Source organism: Cebus imitator, unplaced genomic scaffold (genome assembly GCF_001604975.1).
Source record: "Cebus imitator isolate Cc_AM_T3 unplaced genomic scaffold, Cebus_imitator-1.0 Scaffold497, whole genome shotgun sequence".
Taxonomy (NCBI): domain Eukaryota; kingdom Metazoa; phylum Chordata; class Mammalia; order Primates; family Cebidae; genus Cebus; species Cebus imitator.
Genome location: NW_016107812.1, coordinates 1,585,254 through 1,600,068, shown reverse-complemented (window position 1 = coordinate 1,600,068; position 14,815 = coordinate 1,585,254). Strand labels below are relative to the sequence as shown.

The 14,815-nt window shown below is 42.3% G+C and overlaps 2 protein-coding genes across 6 annotated transcripts in view; one reads left to right on the top strand and one right to left on the bottom strand.

Annotated features, from left to right (window-relative positions):
* The window catches only part of ZNF10 (zinc finger protein 10), a 34,908-nt gene extending 21,567 nt beyond the window's left edge, over nucleotides 1–13,341 (bottom strand). For 3 of the 4 annotated variants that reach the window (XR_005197586.1, XR_005197585.1, XM_017513649.2), the window contains exon 1: nucleotides 12,918–13,341. The gene's annotated coding sequence lies outside the window, so the exon portion shown is untranslated. The remainder of the gene's footprint in view (nucleotides 1–12,917) is intronic. The other variant, XM_017513650.2, reaches the window with a different exon arrangement.
* A 176-nt stretch (nucleotides 13,342–13,517) lies between these two features.
* Nucleotides 13,518–14,815, top strand: part of ZNF891 (zinc finger protein 891) — a 12,032-nt gene continuing 10,734 nt past the window's right edge. For both annotated transcript variants that reach the window (XM_017513654.2, XM_037733164.1), the window contains exon 1: nucleotides 13,518–13,736. In XM_017513654.2, the coding sequence (XP_017369143.1) occupies nucleotides 13,730–13,736 (7 nt within the window). In that variant the 5' untranslated portion in view covers nucleotides 13,518–13,729. The remainder of the gene's footprint in view (nucleotides 13,737–14,815) is intronic.

Below are 14,815 nucleotides of genomic sequence, written 5' to 3'. Positions count from 1 at the left end.
TTTTTTGAGACAGAGTCACTGTTACCAAGGCTGGAGTGCAGAGGCATGATCTCGGCTCACTGCCAACCACCACCTCCTGGGTTCGATTCTCATGCCTCAGCCTCCCGAGCAACTAGGATTACAGGCGTGCACCACTGCATCCAGCTAATTTTTTGTATTTTTTAGTAAAGACGGGATTTCACCATGTTGGCCAGGCTGGTCTCAAACTCCTGACCTCAGGTGATGCACTTACCTCGGCCCAATATGCTGGGATTACATGCGTGAACCACAGCGCCCAGTTTCTCCCACTCTATAGGCAGAGTTACCTTTGTTGATGAAAGATGTTTTCTCCTGAATGTGTAATTCTATTTAATAGGTAGACAGCTTTTTCCTTTCAGTACTTTATAGCTACAGCTCCACTCTTCTTAGATGTCTTATTTCTGGTAAGAAATCCAATGTAATTCCTTATTCCTCTGTATATAGCATGTATTTTCCTTCTGGATGCTTTTGAGATTTTCTCTTTTATTGATTTGAGTAATCTGATTATTATTTTCCTTGGTATATTTTTCCTGTTTCTGATATTTAGGGTTCCTTGAGGTTCCTGGATTTGTGGGTTTATAGTTTCATTAAGTTTTGACATTTCCAGCCATTATTTCTTCATATATTTCTCCATCTCTCCTTTACTTTCTTCTTCAGGAATTCCAATTACTCATATGGTAGGCTACCTGATGCTATTCACTTACTAAAGTTGTCTCCTTTTTTCTTCTGGTTTCTTTTTTCTCTCTGTATTTCATTTTGGACAGTTTTACTGCTATGCCTTCAAGCTCACCCAACTTTTCTTCTGCAAATCTAGTCTGCTGGTAACCTGGTGTATTTTCATTTCAGACAATATAGGTTTCCTCCCTAGAATCTCAATTTGTTGTTGTTGTTTTTCTTAAATACTTCCTCTTGCTGCATTTACCTTCTTAGCAATATGAAATACAGTTATAACTAATCTTCCACTGTTCTCCTCTGATAAGAGTAATATCCATGTTAAGTTTTTGATGAGTTTCCATTTATCATTATTGTCCTCACTATGGGCCATGTTTTGTTCTCTTTGCATGGTTGGTGAACTTTGATTGGATGCCAGATACTGTGACTGCTATCATATTAGATTCTGGGTATTCTTATATTACTATAAGTTTCCTTAAGCTTTGTTTTAGGATGTAGTTAGGTTACTTGGAAACAGTTTGATCCTTTTAGGTCTTACTTTTACAACTTGTGAGACAGATTAAGCAGCGCCTAGTATAGGGCTAATCATCTCCCATTACTGTACTGAAGTAAGACCTTCTTGAAAGACACGGACTGGGTAGACACAACCTATCCAATGCTCCAGGAAGTGGAAGAGTTTTCCAGTCTGGCTGGTGGAAATAGGCACTTTTCCCAGCCCTATGTGAACAACAGGTACTGTTCCAATAATCTTGTAGAGGACACTTTCCCTGGCTCAATTAGTTTCCTCACATGTATGTACCGATCTGCACTCTGCTGAATACTTGAGGAAGACCCTTTGCAGATCTCCAGAATTCCCCTGCTGTAAGACGCTCAACTTACATCTCTGTAAGATGCTGCAAGATTGCTTTTACTTATGTGACTGTGCATAAAATTGAAAAGGAAATCCTTAAATCTTCAGAAGACAGAGCAAACAATATAAAGTAACAAAGTACAAAAGAAAAGCAAATGCAAACATATGAATAGTCAAACTCAGTATTCAAAGAAAGGGAAATAAAAAAATCTAAATTTAAAATAAATTTAAAATGCCATGTTAATAGACTTCTGCTTCCAGCCAAGATGGAATATGAGAGGATGGAATTACCCTCTTATAACAACAAAACAGACAAAATACATTAAACCGTGATTTTCAAGACCAAGAGGGATAAAATACTATTGACCTCATAGGGCTATTACGGGAATTAAATGAGTTAGTATTTGTAAAACACAGAATGGTGCCTGACACATGGTAAGATTTATTTAAAAAAAAAAAAAAAAAAAAGACATCTAGTATCCCAGTAACACAAGTGTCCTTCTTTTCAAAGCTGAGGTCTAATTCTTGTCACCCAGGCTGGACTGTGGTGGCAAGATCATAGCTTACCAAGGCCTAAATATCCTGGGCTCAAGTGATCCTCCCTCCTCAGCCTCCCAAATAGACAGAACTACAGGTGTGAGCTAATGCACCTGGCTAATTTTTTTTTTCTATTTTTTTGAAGGTCTCACTCTGTTGCCCAGGCTGGAGTACAGTGGCATGAACACAGCTCACTGCAGCCTTGACTTCCTGGGCTCAAGTTATCCTCCTGCCTCAGCCTCCTAAGTAGCTAGGGCCACAGGCACATGCCATCATGCCCAGCAAATCTTTACATTTTTGTAGAACAGGGTCTCACTATGTTGCCCAGGCTGGTCTCAAAGTCTTGGGCTCAAGCAATCCTCCTGCCTTGGCCTCCCAAAGTTCTGGTATTACAGGTGTGAGCCACCATGCCCAGCCTGGCTAATTAAAGAAAATTTTCTTGCAGAGATAGGGGTCTCATTATGTTACCCAGGCTAGTTTAGAACTCCTAGCCTCAAGGAGTCCTCATGCTTTGGTCTCCCAAACTGCTGGGCCTCTCAAAGTGCTCAAAGTACAGATATAAGCCACTGCGCCCAACCAGCAAGTGTCTTTTTAGTTTCTTTTTAACATCCAGTCACTAAAACCTGTAAATTCCCCCTTAAATGTCTACCATCCATCTCTTCCAACTCCCACTGCCATGGCCCTGATTCAGGCCTTCATAATGCTTGACCTAGAGACCTCCTACTTGACTTCTTTGGCTAGTCTCCTACTCCAATGAGTGTTTGCAGCAACATCATGTCTGGAAAACACAAAAGTTTCACTCCCTGTTTAAAATTCCCTTTTGGTCTCCCAGTACATATAGGAAAATGGACTAAGTCCACGGCATAGATATAGGATCCTCTGTGATTGTGCCTTTTCTACCTCACAGGCCTTAAATGTTTCACCAAACTACCTCACTTTTCTCTATAGTCATGCTGAACCACTTGAATTGCCTGAACATCTTTATCTATGCTATTTCTATGCCAGATATGTTCTTCCTCTTCTCATCTCTTGGTAAAATCTTATCCATGTTGCAAGATCAAACATCATCCCTTTCTATGTCATTACCTAATTTCTCCAGGAAGTTTTGTTTGTTTGTTTTTGACAGAGTCTTGCTCTGTCGCCAGGCTAGAGTGCACTGGTGCGATCTCAGCTCACTGCAACCTCCACCTCCTGGGTTCAAATGATTCTCCTGCCTCAGCCTCCTGAATAGCTGGGACTACAGGCATGTGCCACCACGCCCGACTAATTTTTTGTATTTTAGTAGAGACAGGGTTTCACCACGTTGACCAGAATGGTCTTGATCTCCTGACTTTGTGATCTGGCTGCCTCAGCCTCCCGAAGCGCTGCGATTACAGGCATGAGTTACTGTGCCCGGCCTCTCCAGGAAGTTTTAGTGTTTCTTACCCTTTGCTCCCACAGCCACCAAAAGAAGAAGCAACAATAACTGAATTAAAGTACAGCAAGAGAGATATACAATTAGCTGACCAAAGAGAGGTCTCTGATATCAGGTACAGGTCTGTGTCCTTACCCTGTTTTTAATCCTTTCCCTAGCAATATAAGTAAAGATCAGTTACAAATTTTAGCTGACAACAACAGCAATGATATACTATTTGAGGAAACTAAGATATGTAAGTGGATGCTATATGCACTATACATGGATATTATCCTAGGAGTACAAGGCTCCTTTTAAGGAATCAGAATGCCATAGTCAGCAGGATAAAGAGGTCAATGAACCCAGATGGTCCCTTTATTCATCCCTTTTTATACCAGACATTAACTGAGTACATACAATATGCCAAGTACTATTCGAAGGTCTAAGAATAGAGCAGCAGCCATTCAGACATGGGTCCTTCCCTCATAGAGCTTGCTTTTCAAGATAAGCAAAGGCTGAAGTAACTGAAAATATTCAGCCTGAAAAAGAAATTACTTAAAGGAAGCAAGAAAATAGTTTTCACACATTCACACATCCTATCCTCAGAATAATATTTACTCTGAATTGTTTCACAGGACAGGATTAGGACGTAAGTGTAGAGTCACAAAGAAGTCAACTCCAAGTCAATATAATGAGACGCTGTTAATCAAATGATGTATCAGGAAATAGAACTGGCAGCCTAGGGAGGTTACTGCAGTCTCAAACTCCTGGACTCAAGTGATCCTCCCACCACAGCCTCTCAAGCAGCTAGAACTACAGGTATGAGCCACAGGACGCAGCTAATTTTTTTTTTTTTTTTTGAGACAGGGTCTCAAATTTTCTGGTCACTAATAAATTTTCAATAGGATCTCATTTATAAAAAACAAAATACAGTAAGGCCTCTGGTTTAGACACACATGTAAGGTCCATTCTAATGACTGCCATTATATAAATATAAATAGCTCGCAATAGGTCTCACTCATTCTAATTTCCCTTAACTGCTACTTCTAGATAACTCACTCAAACCTTTATCTAACCCAGTGGTTTTAAACTCTGGCTGCACACTGGAATTGCCAAGTATGTCTGGAAATTATTGATACCTGGCTCCCATATTAAGAGATTCAAATTATCTGAAAAGGTGTTAAGGTTTTTTTTTTTTTTTTTAAAGAGCTCCCACCTGATTCAAATGAATGTACAGCAAAGGTTGAGAACCACTGATGTAAACCATTACTTAATTTATTTAGTTCTTGGTTTCTACCATTTTTGAGGTGATCAGATCCATCACAAAGGATCCTTTTATGTAACAGGCCAAAACTTACTTCTCTGAAGCATCACAGTCATTCTCAGAGCAGGGATACGAGGATAAGTTTTTGTTTATTTTTGAGGAAACAGCTGGTAAGCTAATGACTACCTTAGTGGTATAGATTTGGAACTTCTGCCATTTTAATAAATCATTACCCAACACTTATGTTCCTGGCTCTGTACCAGGCCCTGGGGATAGAAATGTGAATAAGGCATTTATTCCCTACCTCAAGCAGCTGAGACTAGTTGAAGAAACTGAAAACATACATTTACACTAGAGTTTGATCAATGCTATAATAACAGCAATGCACAAGGGGTCATGGGAGGATAGAAGGCGGATTCTAACACAGCCTAATGGTTTCAGGGAGGAACAGGCTGAGTGTCAGAGCTGGTTTGGTAGGTAAGGGAGGTTGGGGAACATTGCAAGCAAAGGCAGAGCCTGAGAAGATGATGCCTAAGGGGAAGAAGTTCAATACTGCTAGTGGGTATAGCGTAGGACAAGGAACAAAAAGAAATAAGGCCAGATCTAGGTCACAGACAGCCAAGAATACTATCCTCAGAAATGTGGACTCTTTCCTAAATGTAGTAAGCCAGGAAACAATATTAGTGTCTTCAAAGCACTATTCTAGGGGTAGCTGTGTAATGGACTAGAGGAAAATATAATAGTAGCAAAGAAACTGCGTAGGAAGCTAATACTTTAATCCAGAAGATTTGGGAACACAAATTAGGGCCACAATGGTAGAAATGGAGAACAGGTAGATTTCAGCATGATCAGTATGTCTTGGAATTTGACTGAATGTAGGTATAAGAAGGGGTTAGTGGCTTTACATGCAGGTTTCTGTGTGACTAAATGGAGAACAAAATCAGAAGAGTTAGGTACTACAGGAATGATGGGATTGGTTTTGAACACAGTGAGTAGGCCACACGAGCACAGTGAGTAGGCCACAGAGAAGTGGCATCTAGGAGGCTATATTTAAATGTGAGGGTTATCCAGGTGTACATCATCTGCTCTCCATATTTCTATTCTATCTATATCCACTCGAGCTGCCTGGCTATATACTCAAACAGGACAACCTTTTGGGGAGGAGGATGGTCTTCTGTTACATATTTAAGAGTAACTATATTCTCCTGATATAAGACATAGGTGAAGTAGACAGATAAATAATGGAGTCTAAGGGAGATAATATATTCCTGTCAACAACCCTGTGACATGTTTCACATAAAGCTTACTAAGAAACAGTAATATTCAATAATGCTAGGTAATGGCATTATCAGATGAAACCATGGCATAAAACCAACCAAGGAGAACTTGAAGAGCAAAATAAGCTGTAGGACCAGGATTAGATTATAGAGAAAAAATCAACATTTGGGAAGCAAATGAAAGAGAAGCCCAAAAAGGAGGCAGAGAACCACCAGATAAAAAGAGATCTAAGATATATAAAATTTCAAGGATGGATAATCAAAAGAGTTAGATAAATTAAGAATTGAAAGGTATTGGATTGGTTAGATAAGCCTTCACCAATAATTTGAGAAGATCAGTTTCAATACACTGGTGGAAACAGCAGACAAATTCCACAACAGGAATGAAAATTTGGAAGTGGAGAAGGAAGAGAAAGGGCAGCTACAAGAGGTGGTGGGGTCAGAGTGGAGACTAAAAACAGACGAAGCACTTAATAGACAAGGGGGTTTGAAGCAGAGGAGAGAGAAGGCAGAAAGGAAGGGGTCAAATCTCTATAGAGGCATCAGGCTTGTAACGCAAGAAGGATGCTTTATTCTCTCCTACCTCCTGGAAGTCAGGATAGGTGGGATGTTGACAATTGGCAGATAGTTCAATAATAATGTGAGTCAAAAAAGAAAGCAAGGCTACATGCTAACAATGAGAGGAACAACAGGTGGCTATGATCATTGAGGACAGTGATAAAGGTTTGGGCCATGCAGTGACAAACTATCAAAAGCTGCTGACAAAAGACAAGCTAAAGTTACAGAGAGTATGTCTGTCACACCAGTCTGCCTAGCTGTGATTTCCTCAAGTAGAACTCGCTGTCTGGACAGAAGAAAAGGTACGCGGTGAAGTGACTCTGGGCTGGAATTTCTACATGTACAGGCACTGCACAGCAAGGGAAGTAAGAATGCCTAATGTGAGAAATGTGTCCGATCAACAACAGGATCTAGTTTTGGTATAGACATGAGTCAAGGGGGAAGGAACTGACAGATTCGAGGAGAACCTCCAAGAACAGAAGTAGTGAGAATAAGGATACAAAAGATCCAAGAGAACAACGGGTAAGGATACTGACTTTTTAAGAAGCTCTGCTGCTTGGGTAATGAGAGGAAGTCCGAGGCACACACGAGTGGATGACATGAGCAGAGTGAAGTGAAGAGCCTCCAGAACTGAGAAGGCAAGGTAGGCTCAGTTCATATAATGAAGTACTGGAACACTGCAACCCCACGGAAGAAAGCTGTTTCAAATCCTCTGCCTAATGAGCTCAGCATTACTTATTTCCTGTTTTGGCTGCAGCAGCATAATGGATCTTGGTAGTCAGAGAGCAGTGCCTTTTCCCCACCTCACAGTGAAGAGTTTGGAGCCCAACTTACTATTTGGTCACTGCTGTGTACGAACAAAGATGAGAGGCAGTCTGGATGCTCTGAGATCCAATAATCTTCCCATTAAGACAAGGCAGACCCGTGAAAGGCAAAAAACAATTCTACATGTGCACACTAAGATCAAAAGGCGTTCAAGTAGCTATCAAGAGTGACTGTGTGTCCCCTACCTGAGAAGCTCTCTTTAAGACATTAGAAATGCAAATGTGAGAATAATTTCCCTCCCTCAAACAGACTGTAACCATAGAAGGATGTTTAAAGTGTAGTACCAAGGACATGAAGAGAATAGAGAAAGGAACGTGGTAGGGGAAATCTGCAAAACTTCCTGGGGAAGGAGAAACTGGAACAAGGATGAGGAATGGAGCCATTCCACAACGTGAGCTTTACATTTGCAAAGAGGGGATTTTTATTCCCACCTCCAAATGGCAAACTCTCCTAGAAGACAAAGACTATAATTCAGTTTGTGAAAATGAATGTTATAATAAAGTCTGTATTTTCTACCACATGTGGCCACAAAAAATATTTATAATCATTCCATTTTTCTTCTGAAGCAAAGTGAAAATATAGAAAGGGAGACCATTTTTGCTTTGGTAAACCCTTAAGGACAGAGGACTGGTATTAGTGTTCCATTGCTGGAAATTATCAAAACTCTGTGGTTTTTCAACAACACACATTTATTGTGTAACAGTTCTGGAGGTCAGAAGTCTGATACAGGTCTTGGTGGGCTAAAATTAAGGTGTTGGCAGAGCGGTGTTCCTTCTGGAAGATCGAGGTAAGAATCTATTTCCTTGCCCTGTCTAGTGCCTAGGGCCATCTACACTCCTTGGCTCCTGACCCTTCCTCCACCTGCAAAGCCAGCAATGATACATTTCTCTGTGCCTGTCTTTCATGCTTAGAGTTCCCTGATTGCTCACTTCTCCCCCACGTGTGTGTGTGTCTGTCTGTGTGTGTGTGTGTGTGTGTGTGTGTTTTTTTTTTTTTTTTTTTTTTTTTTGAGATGGAGTCTAGCTTTGTTGCCCAGGCTGGAGTGCAGTGGTGTGATCTCAGCTTATCACAGCCTCCACCTCCCAGGTTCAAGTGATTCTCTTGCCTCAGCCTCCCATGTAGCTGGGATTACAAGTGCCCACCACCACACCCAGCTAATTTTTTTTTTGTATTTTTAGTAGAGACGGGGTTTCACCATGTTGGCCAGGCTATTACTCAGGTAATCTGCCCACCTTGGCCTCCCAAAGTGCTGGGATTACAGGCGTGAGCCACCGCGCCTGGCTACCCACCTCTTTTACTTTTTTTTTTTTTTTTTTTTTGAGTCAGAGTCTTGCTCTGTCCCCCAGGCTAGAGTGCAATGGTGTCATCTCGGCTCACTGCAACATCCACCTCCTGGGTTCAAGCAATTCTCCTACCTCAACCTCCTGAGAAGCTGAGACTACAGGCATGTGTCACCGTACCCGGCTAATTTTTTTTTTTTTTTTGTATTTTTAGTAGAGACAGTGTTTCACCATGTTAGCCAGGATGATCTTGATCTCCTGCCCTCGTGATCCACCTGCCTTGGCCTCCCAAAGTGTTGGGATTACAGGTGTGAACCACCGTGCCTGGCTGTCTTTCACTTTTAAGGATCTCTGTGATTACACTAGGCCCATCGAAATAATCCAGGGTAATCTCTCCCCACCTTGAAGTCCTTAACTAAATCATTTGTGCAAATTCTATCTTGCAATATAAAATAAAATATTCCCAGGTGCTAGGATATCTCTGAGGAGCCATTATTTTGTCTGCCCCAAGGGCAGAGATGGGCTGAAAAGAAGCTTCAAGTATCAGCAAGAAGGCTATGAAAGTTACTGTCTGAGGCACAAGCAGTTCCAAAGCACAGCTCCAATCAAACCACTTAGTGTACAGGTTTCACAACTACATTCCGGACGCTTTTCAATTTAACTCCCACTACACTTGCCCCATACTCTGTATGGATCACTTTAATACCATCTTTGTTGTGAAGTGAAGCCTTCCCACTGTCCCCGAGAGAATCAGTAGTTCCATTGTCAGTAAACAAGAAGCACTCTGCCCATGCCCTATTCTAGCACAATACTGCCTTAGAGTACCAAAATTTGTCTGTCTCTTTATGAGATAGTGAACCACTTGAGAATTAGGACAATCTCATTCTACATCCTGGCAAGAGGCTAGCAAGGTGCTTAGTACTTCATATTCCTTCACTCTGACATCCATCTATACTTAACTAGCACTCACAACGACAGGCATGACCTAGTCAGGAACAACATTTCACTTCGGGACATCAAGAACACGTTCATTAGAAAAGAGAAAAGGGTCTTTTCAAGCTCTGAACAGGTTTACCAGTATTTGCTTCAGCAAAAGGCAAGGTATGATCAGCAAAAAAGACCCAGCAGCCACAAAGTTAAAACTCAGTAGCCAACAGACATGGCAAAGATATATTTAAAGATACAAAAGGCAAAGATTCTGCATCTGTCAAAGCTCAGCAAATGTACACTTAAGATTTGCACTTTTCATTTTAAGTAAATTCTACATCAAAAGAAAAACCTAATCAAATATAGAATTTTAGTTAATTATACACATGTATTCTGAAATTTTTACAGATAATGTACCCCATGTCAATTTACCCTGAAATAAATTTAAAAAATACAACAAACTGATGGATAAGAGAGAAGACAGATGGGTATGTGTCAAAATTAGGTATAGTACAATATTAATGGCAAAGTCTTGATGGGAAGGTTTATAAGTATTCACTGCAAACTTAATTTAGCCGTATGCTCAACATTTTTCATAATAAAATATTGAACAGGAAATGATAGGATGAGGCAGCAAGGAGATATTGTGTGGAAAGAAGCAAAAATAATGCTCTGGGATATTCATTACAAGTCAAAGAGGCACATGTATAGACAAAGGTGGCCTATATCACACCTAGTTTCAACCTTGCTTCATAGCCAGAAGAATTAAAAACCCTGGCTGACATGAGACATGCTAGAAAGAGTATTGCTGATGAAAGTTAAAGAGTCTTGTAGGCACAACAGAGATATTAACAATAAAAAACTTCTTTTTCCTTAAAATAATGTTTTTTGTTCTTTTTTTTTTTTTTTGAGATGGAGTTTTGCTCTTGTTGCCCAGGCTGGAGTGCAGTGGCACCATCTCAGCTCACTGCAACCTCTGCTTCCTGGGTTCAAGCAATTCTCTTGCCTCAGCCTTCTGAGCAGCTGGGATTACAGGCATGTGCCACCACACCTGGCTAATTTTGTTTTTTTAGTTAGGGACAGGGTTTCTTCATTTTGGTGAGGGTGGTCTTGAACTCCCTACCTCAGGTGATCCACCCACATCAGTCCCCCAAAGTGCTGGGATTACAGGCATGAGCTACCATGCTCAGCAAAATGTTTTTTAAAAAACCTAAAATGTTATTTAACTATATGCTATCAAAGCTTTGGTGTTTGAATTATTACTTGATAAAAACCAAGGAAACCTATCTTTAGGAGCCTTTTTCTTTTAACAAAACCTTTTCCTCCTTTAACAGAAACTGGAGAAATGAACCACTTCCAAGCCACTTTAAAGAAGCATAAAGATACAAGCCGGGTGCAGTAGCGCACGCCTGTAATCCCAGCAGTTTGGGAGGCCAAGGTGGGCAGATCACCTGAGGTCAGGAGTTCAAGACCAGTCTGGCCAATGTGGTGAAACCCTGTCTCTACTAAAAATACAAAAATTGGCTGGGCGTGGTGGCATGTGCCTGTAATCCAGCTCCTCAGGAGGCTGCGGCAGGAGAATCACTGGAACCTGGGAGGCAGAGGCTACAGTGAGCCAAGATTGCGCCACTGCACTCCAGTTTCGGCAACAGAGCGAGACTCCATCTCAAAAAAAAAAGAAAAGAAGAAAATAAAGGAAGCACAAAGCTATAAAGGAAAGAACAAGGTACCTGGGTATTCTTTAAAAAAACTGTCAGATTTTCTTGGCCAGGTGTTGCAGCTCATGCCTGTGATCCCAGCACTTTGGGAAGCAAAGGCGGGTGGATCACCTGAGGTCAGGCGTTTGAGACCAGTCTGGCTAACATGGTGAAACCCCATCTTTACTAAAAATACAAAAAATTAGCTGGGTATGGTGGCGGGCACCTGTAATCCCAGGTACTAGGGAGGCTGAGGCAGGAGAATTGCTTGAATCCGGGAGGCGGAGATTGCAGTGACCTGAGATTGCGCCATTACACTCCAACCTGGGCAACAAGAGCAAAACTCTATCTGAAAAGAAAGAAAAAAAGAAAAAGAAAAAATTCTCAGATTTTCTTGACAACTGGATAAAATCTATAAACAGAACTGTTCTTATTCTTACTTACCCTTTATTCTTCTACATTGCCTAGTAAGATTTTGACGTTTTTCTCATATATTTCACATATATTTCTAGCCAAAATTATTTTCTTCTCATTTTGAAGACTTTTTAAAAATATAAGTATGTGCTAACTTGTTGAGGATAGTAAGTCAATCTGTTAGCTTATATATTTCAGTCACTTTACTACAAATTATTGATAATAATTGAATCTCTTCTCATTTTGGCAACTTATTACTTAATAAGGATAATTTCGTAATCTCTTTTCCAGAAGGTAAGCCTCCTATCAACTTAAATACTGGCCTAAGTAGAATTTCCACACCGTGCTTCTATAAAATATTGATAAGCACACATTCTCATTTAATTTATGATGCGTATCTCAAATCTCTGCCCTTGTGACTGCCAGATGCTAAGAGCTAAAGAAATGTGTGCTGAGAGAAATAATGAAAAAATAAATGTCATTTTCCAGAAGAGGCAGGAGCGTGTGCAACTTACCATCCAGAAGGGCTCTGCAAGATGGAGGGACAATTTTAACAAAACAGAAGAGATTAGTTATGTCATAGGTGAAAAGTTAGTGTTGAGGTGATTTTAAAGGGCGTAGGGAAGAGGTGTGCTATCCAGTTCTGGGAGAGCTAACTGCAGTCGTCTCTAACCTAGTAACACTTGTTGGCTGGCATTCCGGGTGACATCCTGCCATCTCTTTTACTTTTATTTTTTTTAATTAACAGTCTCTTTCTGCTAATAACGTATAGCTAGAGTTCAAAATGTTCACCTTCTGCATACTCTTCGGGTGGGATCTACGTACACAATCTTGATGTTAACCTTATCTGTCAGATGGCGTATATATAATTTTATTGAACAAATCTAGTGTCAAAGGAAAATAAAAACATAGTAATTAAATTTATGATCTGTCTCTGAAAATAAAAAAAGTAGATTAAACATACAAACATACCTCCAGTTAACCTATTTGATTAAAAAACAAAACTGAAGATGAGGAAGCTAGGAGCTAGAGATGCAGGGTTTGTTTTTAAAAAGACCAGCCACAAACCGGCTTCACCATTTCAGCAGATGACAGAAAGGCCAAAAGCAAGATTCTGAACGTCCATCCCAGCTGAGGGGAAACATGGAAGGAAGGAGAGAAGAAACCTTGTTTTATATTACTCAAAATACCTGGTTCAAACTTACCACCGCCGCCGCCCGCTCTACGTCAGTCTCCAGGTGCAGCCGTTATTCTCCACAGAACAAGAGCGTCCGCCGTGAACGCTGGGGCCGCGCGAGGGAACGAGAGTGACTCAGGCAAGGGGTGACCAACACCGTTAAATTTTTCATTGACAAAATTACAGTCCACCTAGAAAAACCAAGCTGATACGCCGCAACACAACTAAAGAGCTCAACGCGCGCCTGATCGATGCAAAAACGCACAATTCGGCACTTCCGTACCTGCAATAAGTAACTAGAAGGTTCGACGGGAGAAAGCGATCCCGTCACAAAGGCAGCAGCAACTGCAAACCAGAGAACGCGACTCCATTCACCGGTGCCGCGCGAAAAGCGGCGTTAGATCCGAGTCCGAGGCCAGCCCGGCGCGGCGGCGCCACCTCCGCCCGGCCGCCACCTCCGCCCCGCCTGACGTCACGCACGCTCACGCGACCCGCCCCCGGCCCCATCACTCCTGCGCCCGCCCCTGCCGCGCTCGCACGCAGACGCACGCGCTCGCACGCAGACGCATCCGCTGCACACACCGTTACGCACGCGCCCCAGCCCCGCGTTCAGTCCGCGCCCCCCCGCCCCCTGGCCCGTCAAGCGCGCGCCGTGGGTCCCTCGAGCCGGCAACCCCTCACTGGCGTCCCAACGGACCCTCCGTGCCAGAGCCTGCGGGACTTCAGCCTTGACAGCACCGCCCAGGCTCCTCCGCGGGGCGGCGCGCGGGCTCCTGGGAAATGTAGTCCGGCCCCGCGTCTCCCTCAGTCCAGACCGCCGACACCTGGAGGCAGGCGGAGATGACCGGTGAGCGTGCGGGGCGGTGGCTCTTTCACCCGAGACGAGTCGCTCGTGGGCTCAGCCTCGCCCGCCGAGTCCTCCTTCGTGCAGGAGTTGCTTCACCGGAGTCTGGGCAGCGGGGAGCCTTCCCGGGAGGCGGCAGTGGGAGAGGCCCTTGAGGGAGGAGGGGCCCTTTACCGGGTGCTAGCGGCGCGCGGGAAGCGACTGGGGAACAGCGGCGCGCGGGGAGGAGGGTCCCGGGTTGGCTGCGGGTGGCACGCAGTGAGCCCCGGGGGGCTGCGGACGCGCGTTTGCCTTGTCTAAGCAGCACAGAGAGGCTGAGCGTGCGCGCCTCACTGTCCAGCAGCCTCCTTGAATTTCTAAATCTAGTAATGGGTTGAGTCACAGCCATAGTTTGTCTACTTTTCAGCTGTTGCGATAGGTGTACTGTCCTTGCCCATTACACTAACAGGATTTTACAAAGTTGTTGAATAATTTGGACAGCACAGTCTCTCATCTATTCTGTAAAACAGTTCCCACCCCGACCACTGCCCACCCCCTCCCACCCCGCACCCCCCAACCCCCACCCCGCTCTGGAAAGTTTGGTCAAATTTACATGTAGAACCTTTGGTCTTAGAATTTTCAGTACGTATTTAACTTCTGACTCAATTTTTTAAAAGTCTCATTGAATAGTTTTTTTAGTTCGTATTGAGACAGTTTTAGGTAACTTTTCCTAGATAATTGTTTTTAATCTTTTTTAAATCTAATTTTTCATATTTGTTGGCATAAAATTGACCTTGCTATTTTATCACTATAAGTAATTTTTATGGTGATTTTTAAGATTACGATTTTTAATATTTTAAAATAACTGCTGTAATTGTAGTTGTTTTTTGAACCTAATTATCTAGGCCTTTTTTCTTGATTACTCCTATGAGGTGTAAGTGTACATTAGTCTTTACAAAGATGTAAATTTGGGTTTTTTTGTTGTTTTGTTTTGGTCTTACCTTTTTTGGGGGAAGGGCCCCGGTTACAGTAAGTTTTGCTCTTAATTTTTAAACTTTCTTTTACTTTGTTGCTATTTTCTACTTTTTTTTTTTTTTTTTCCG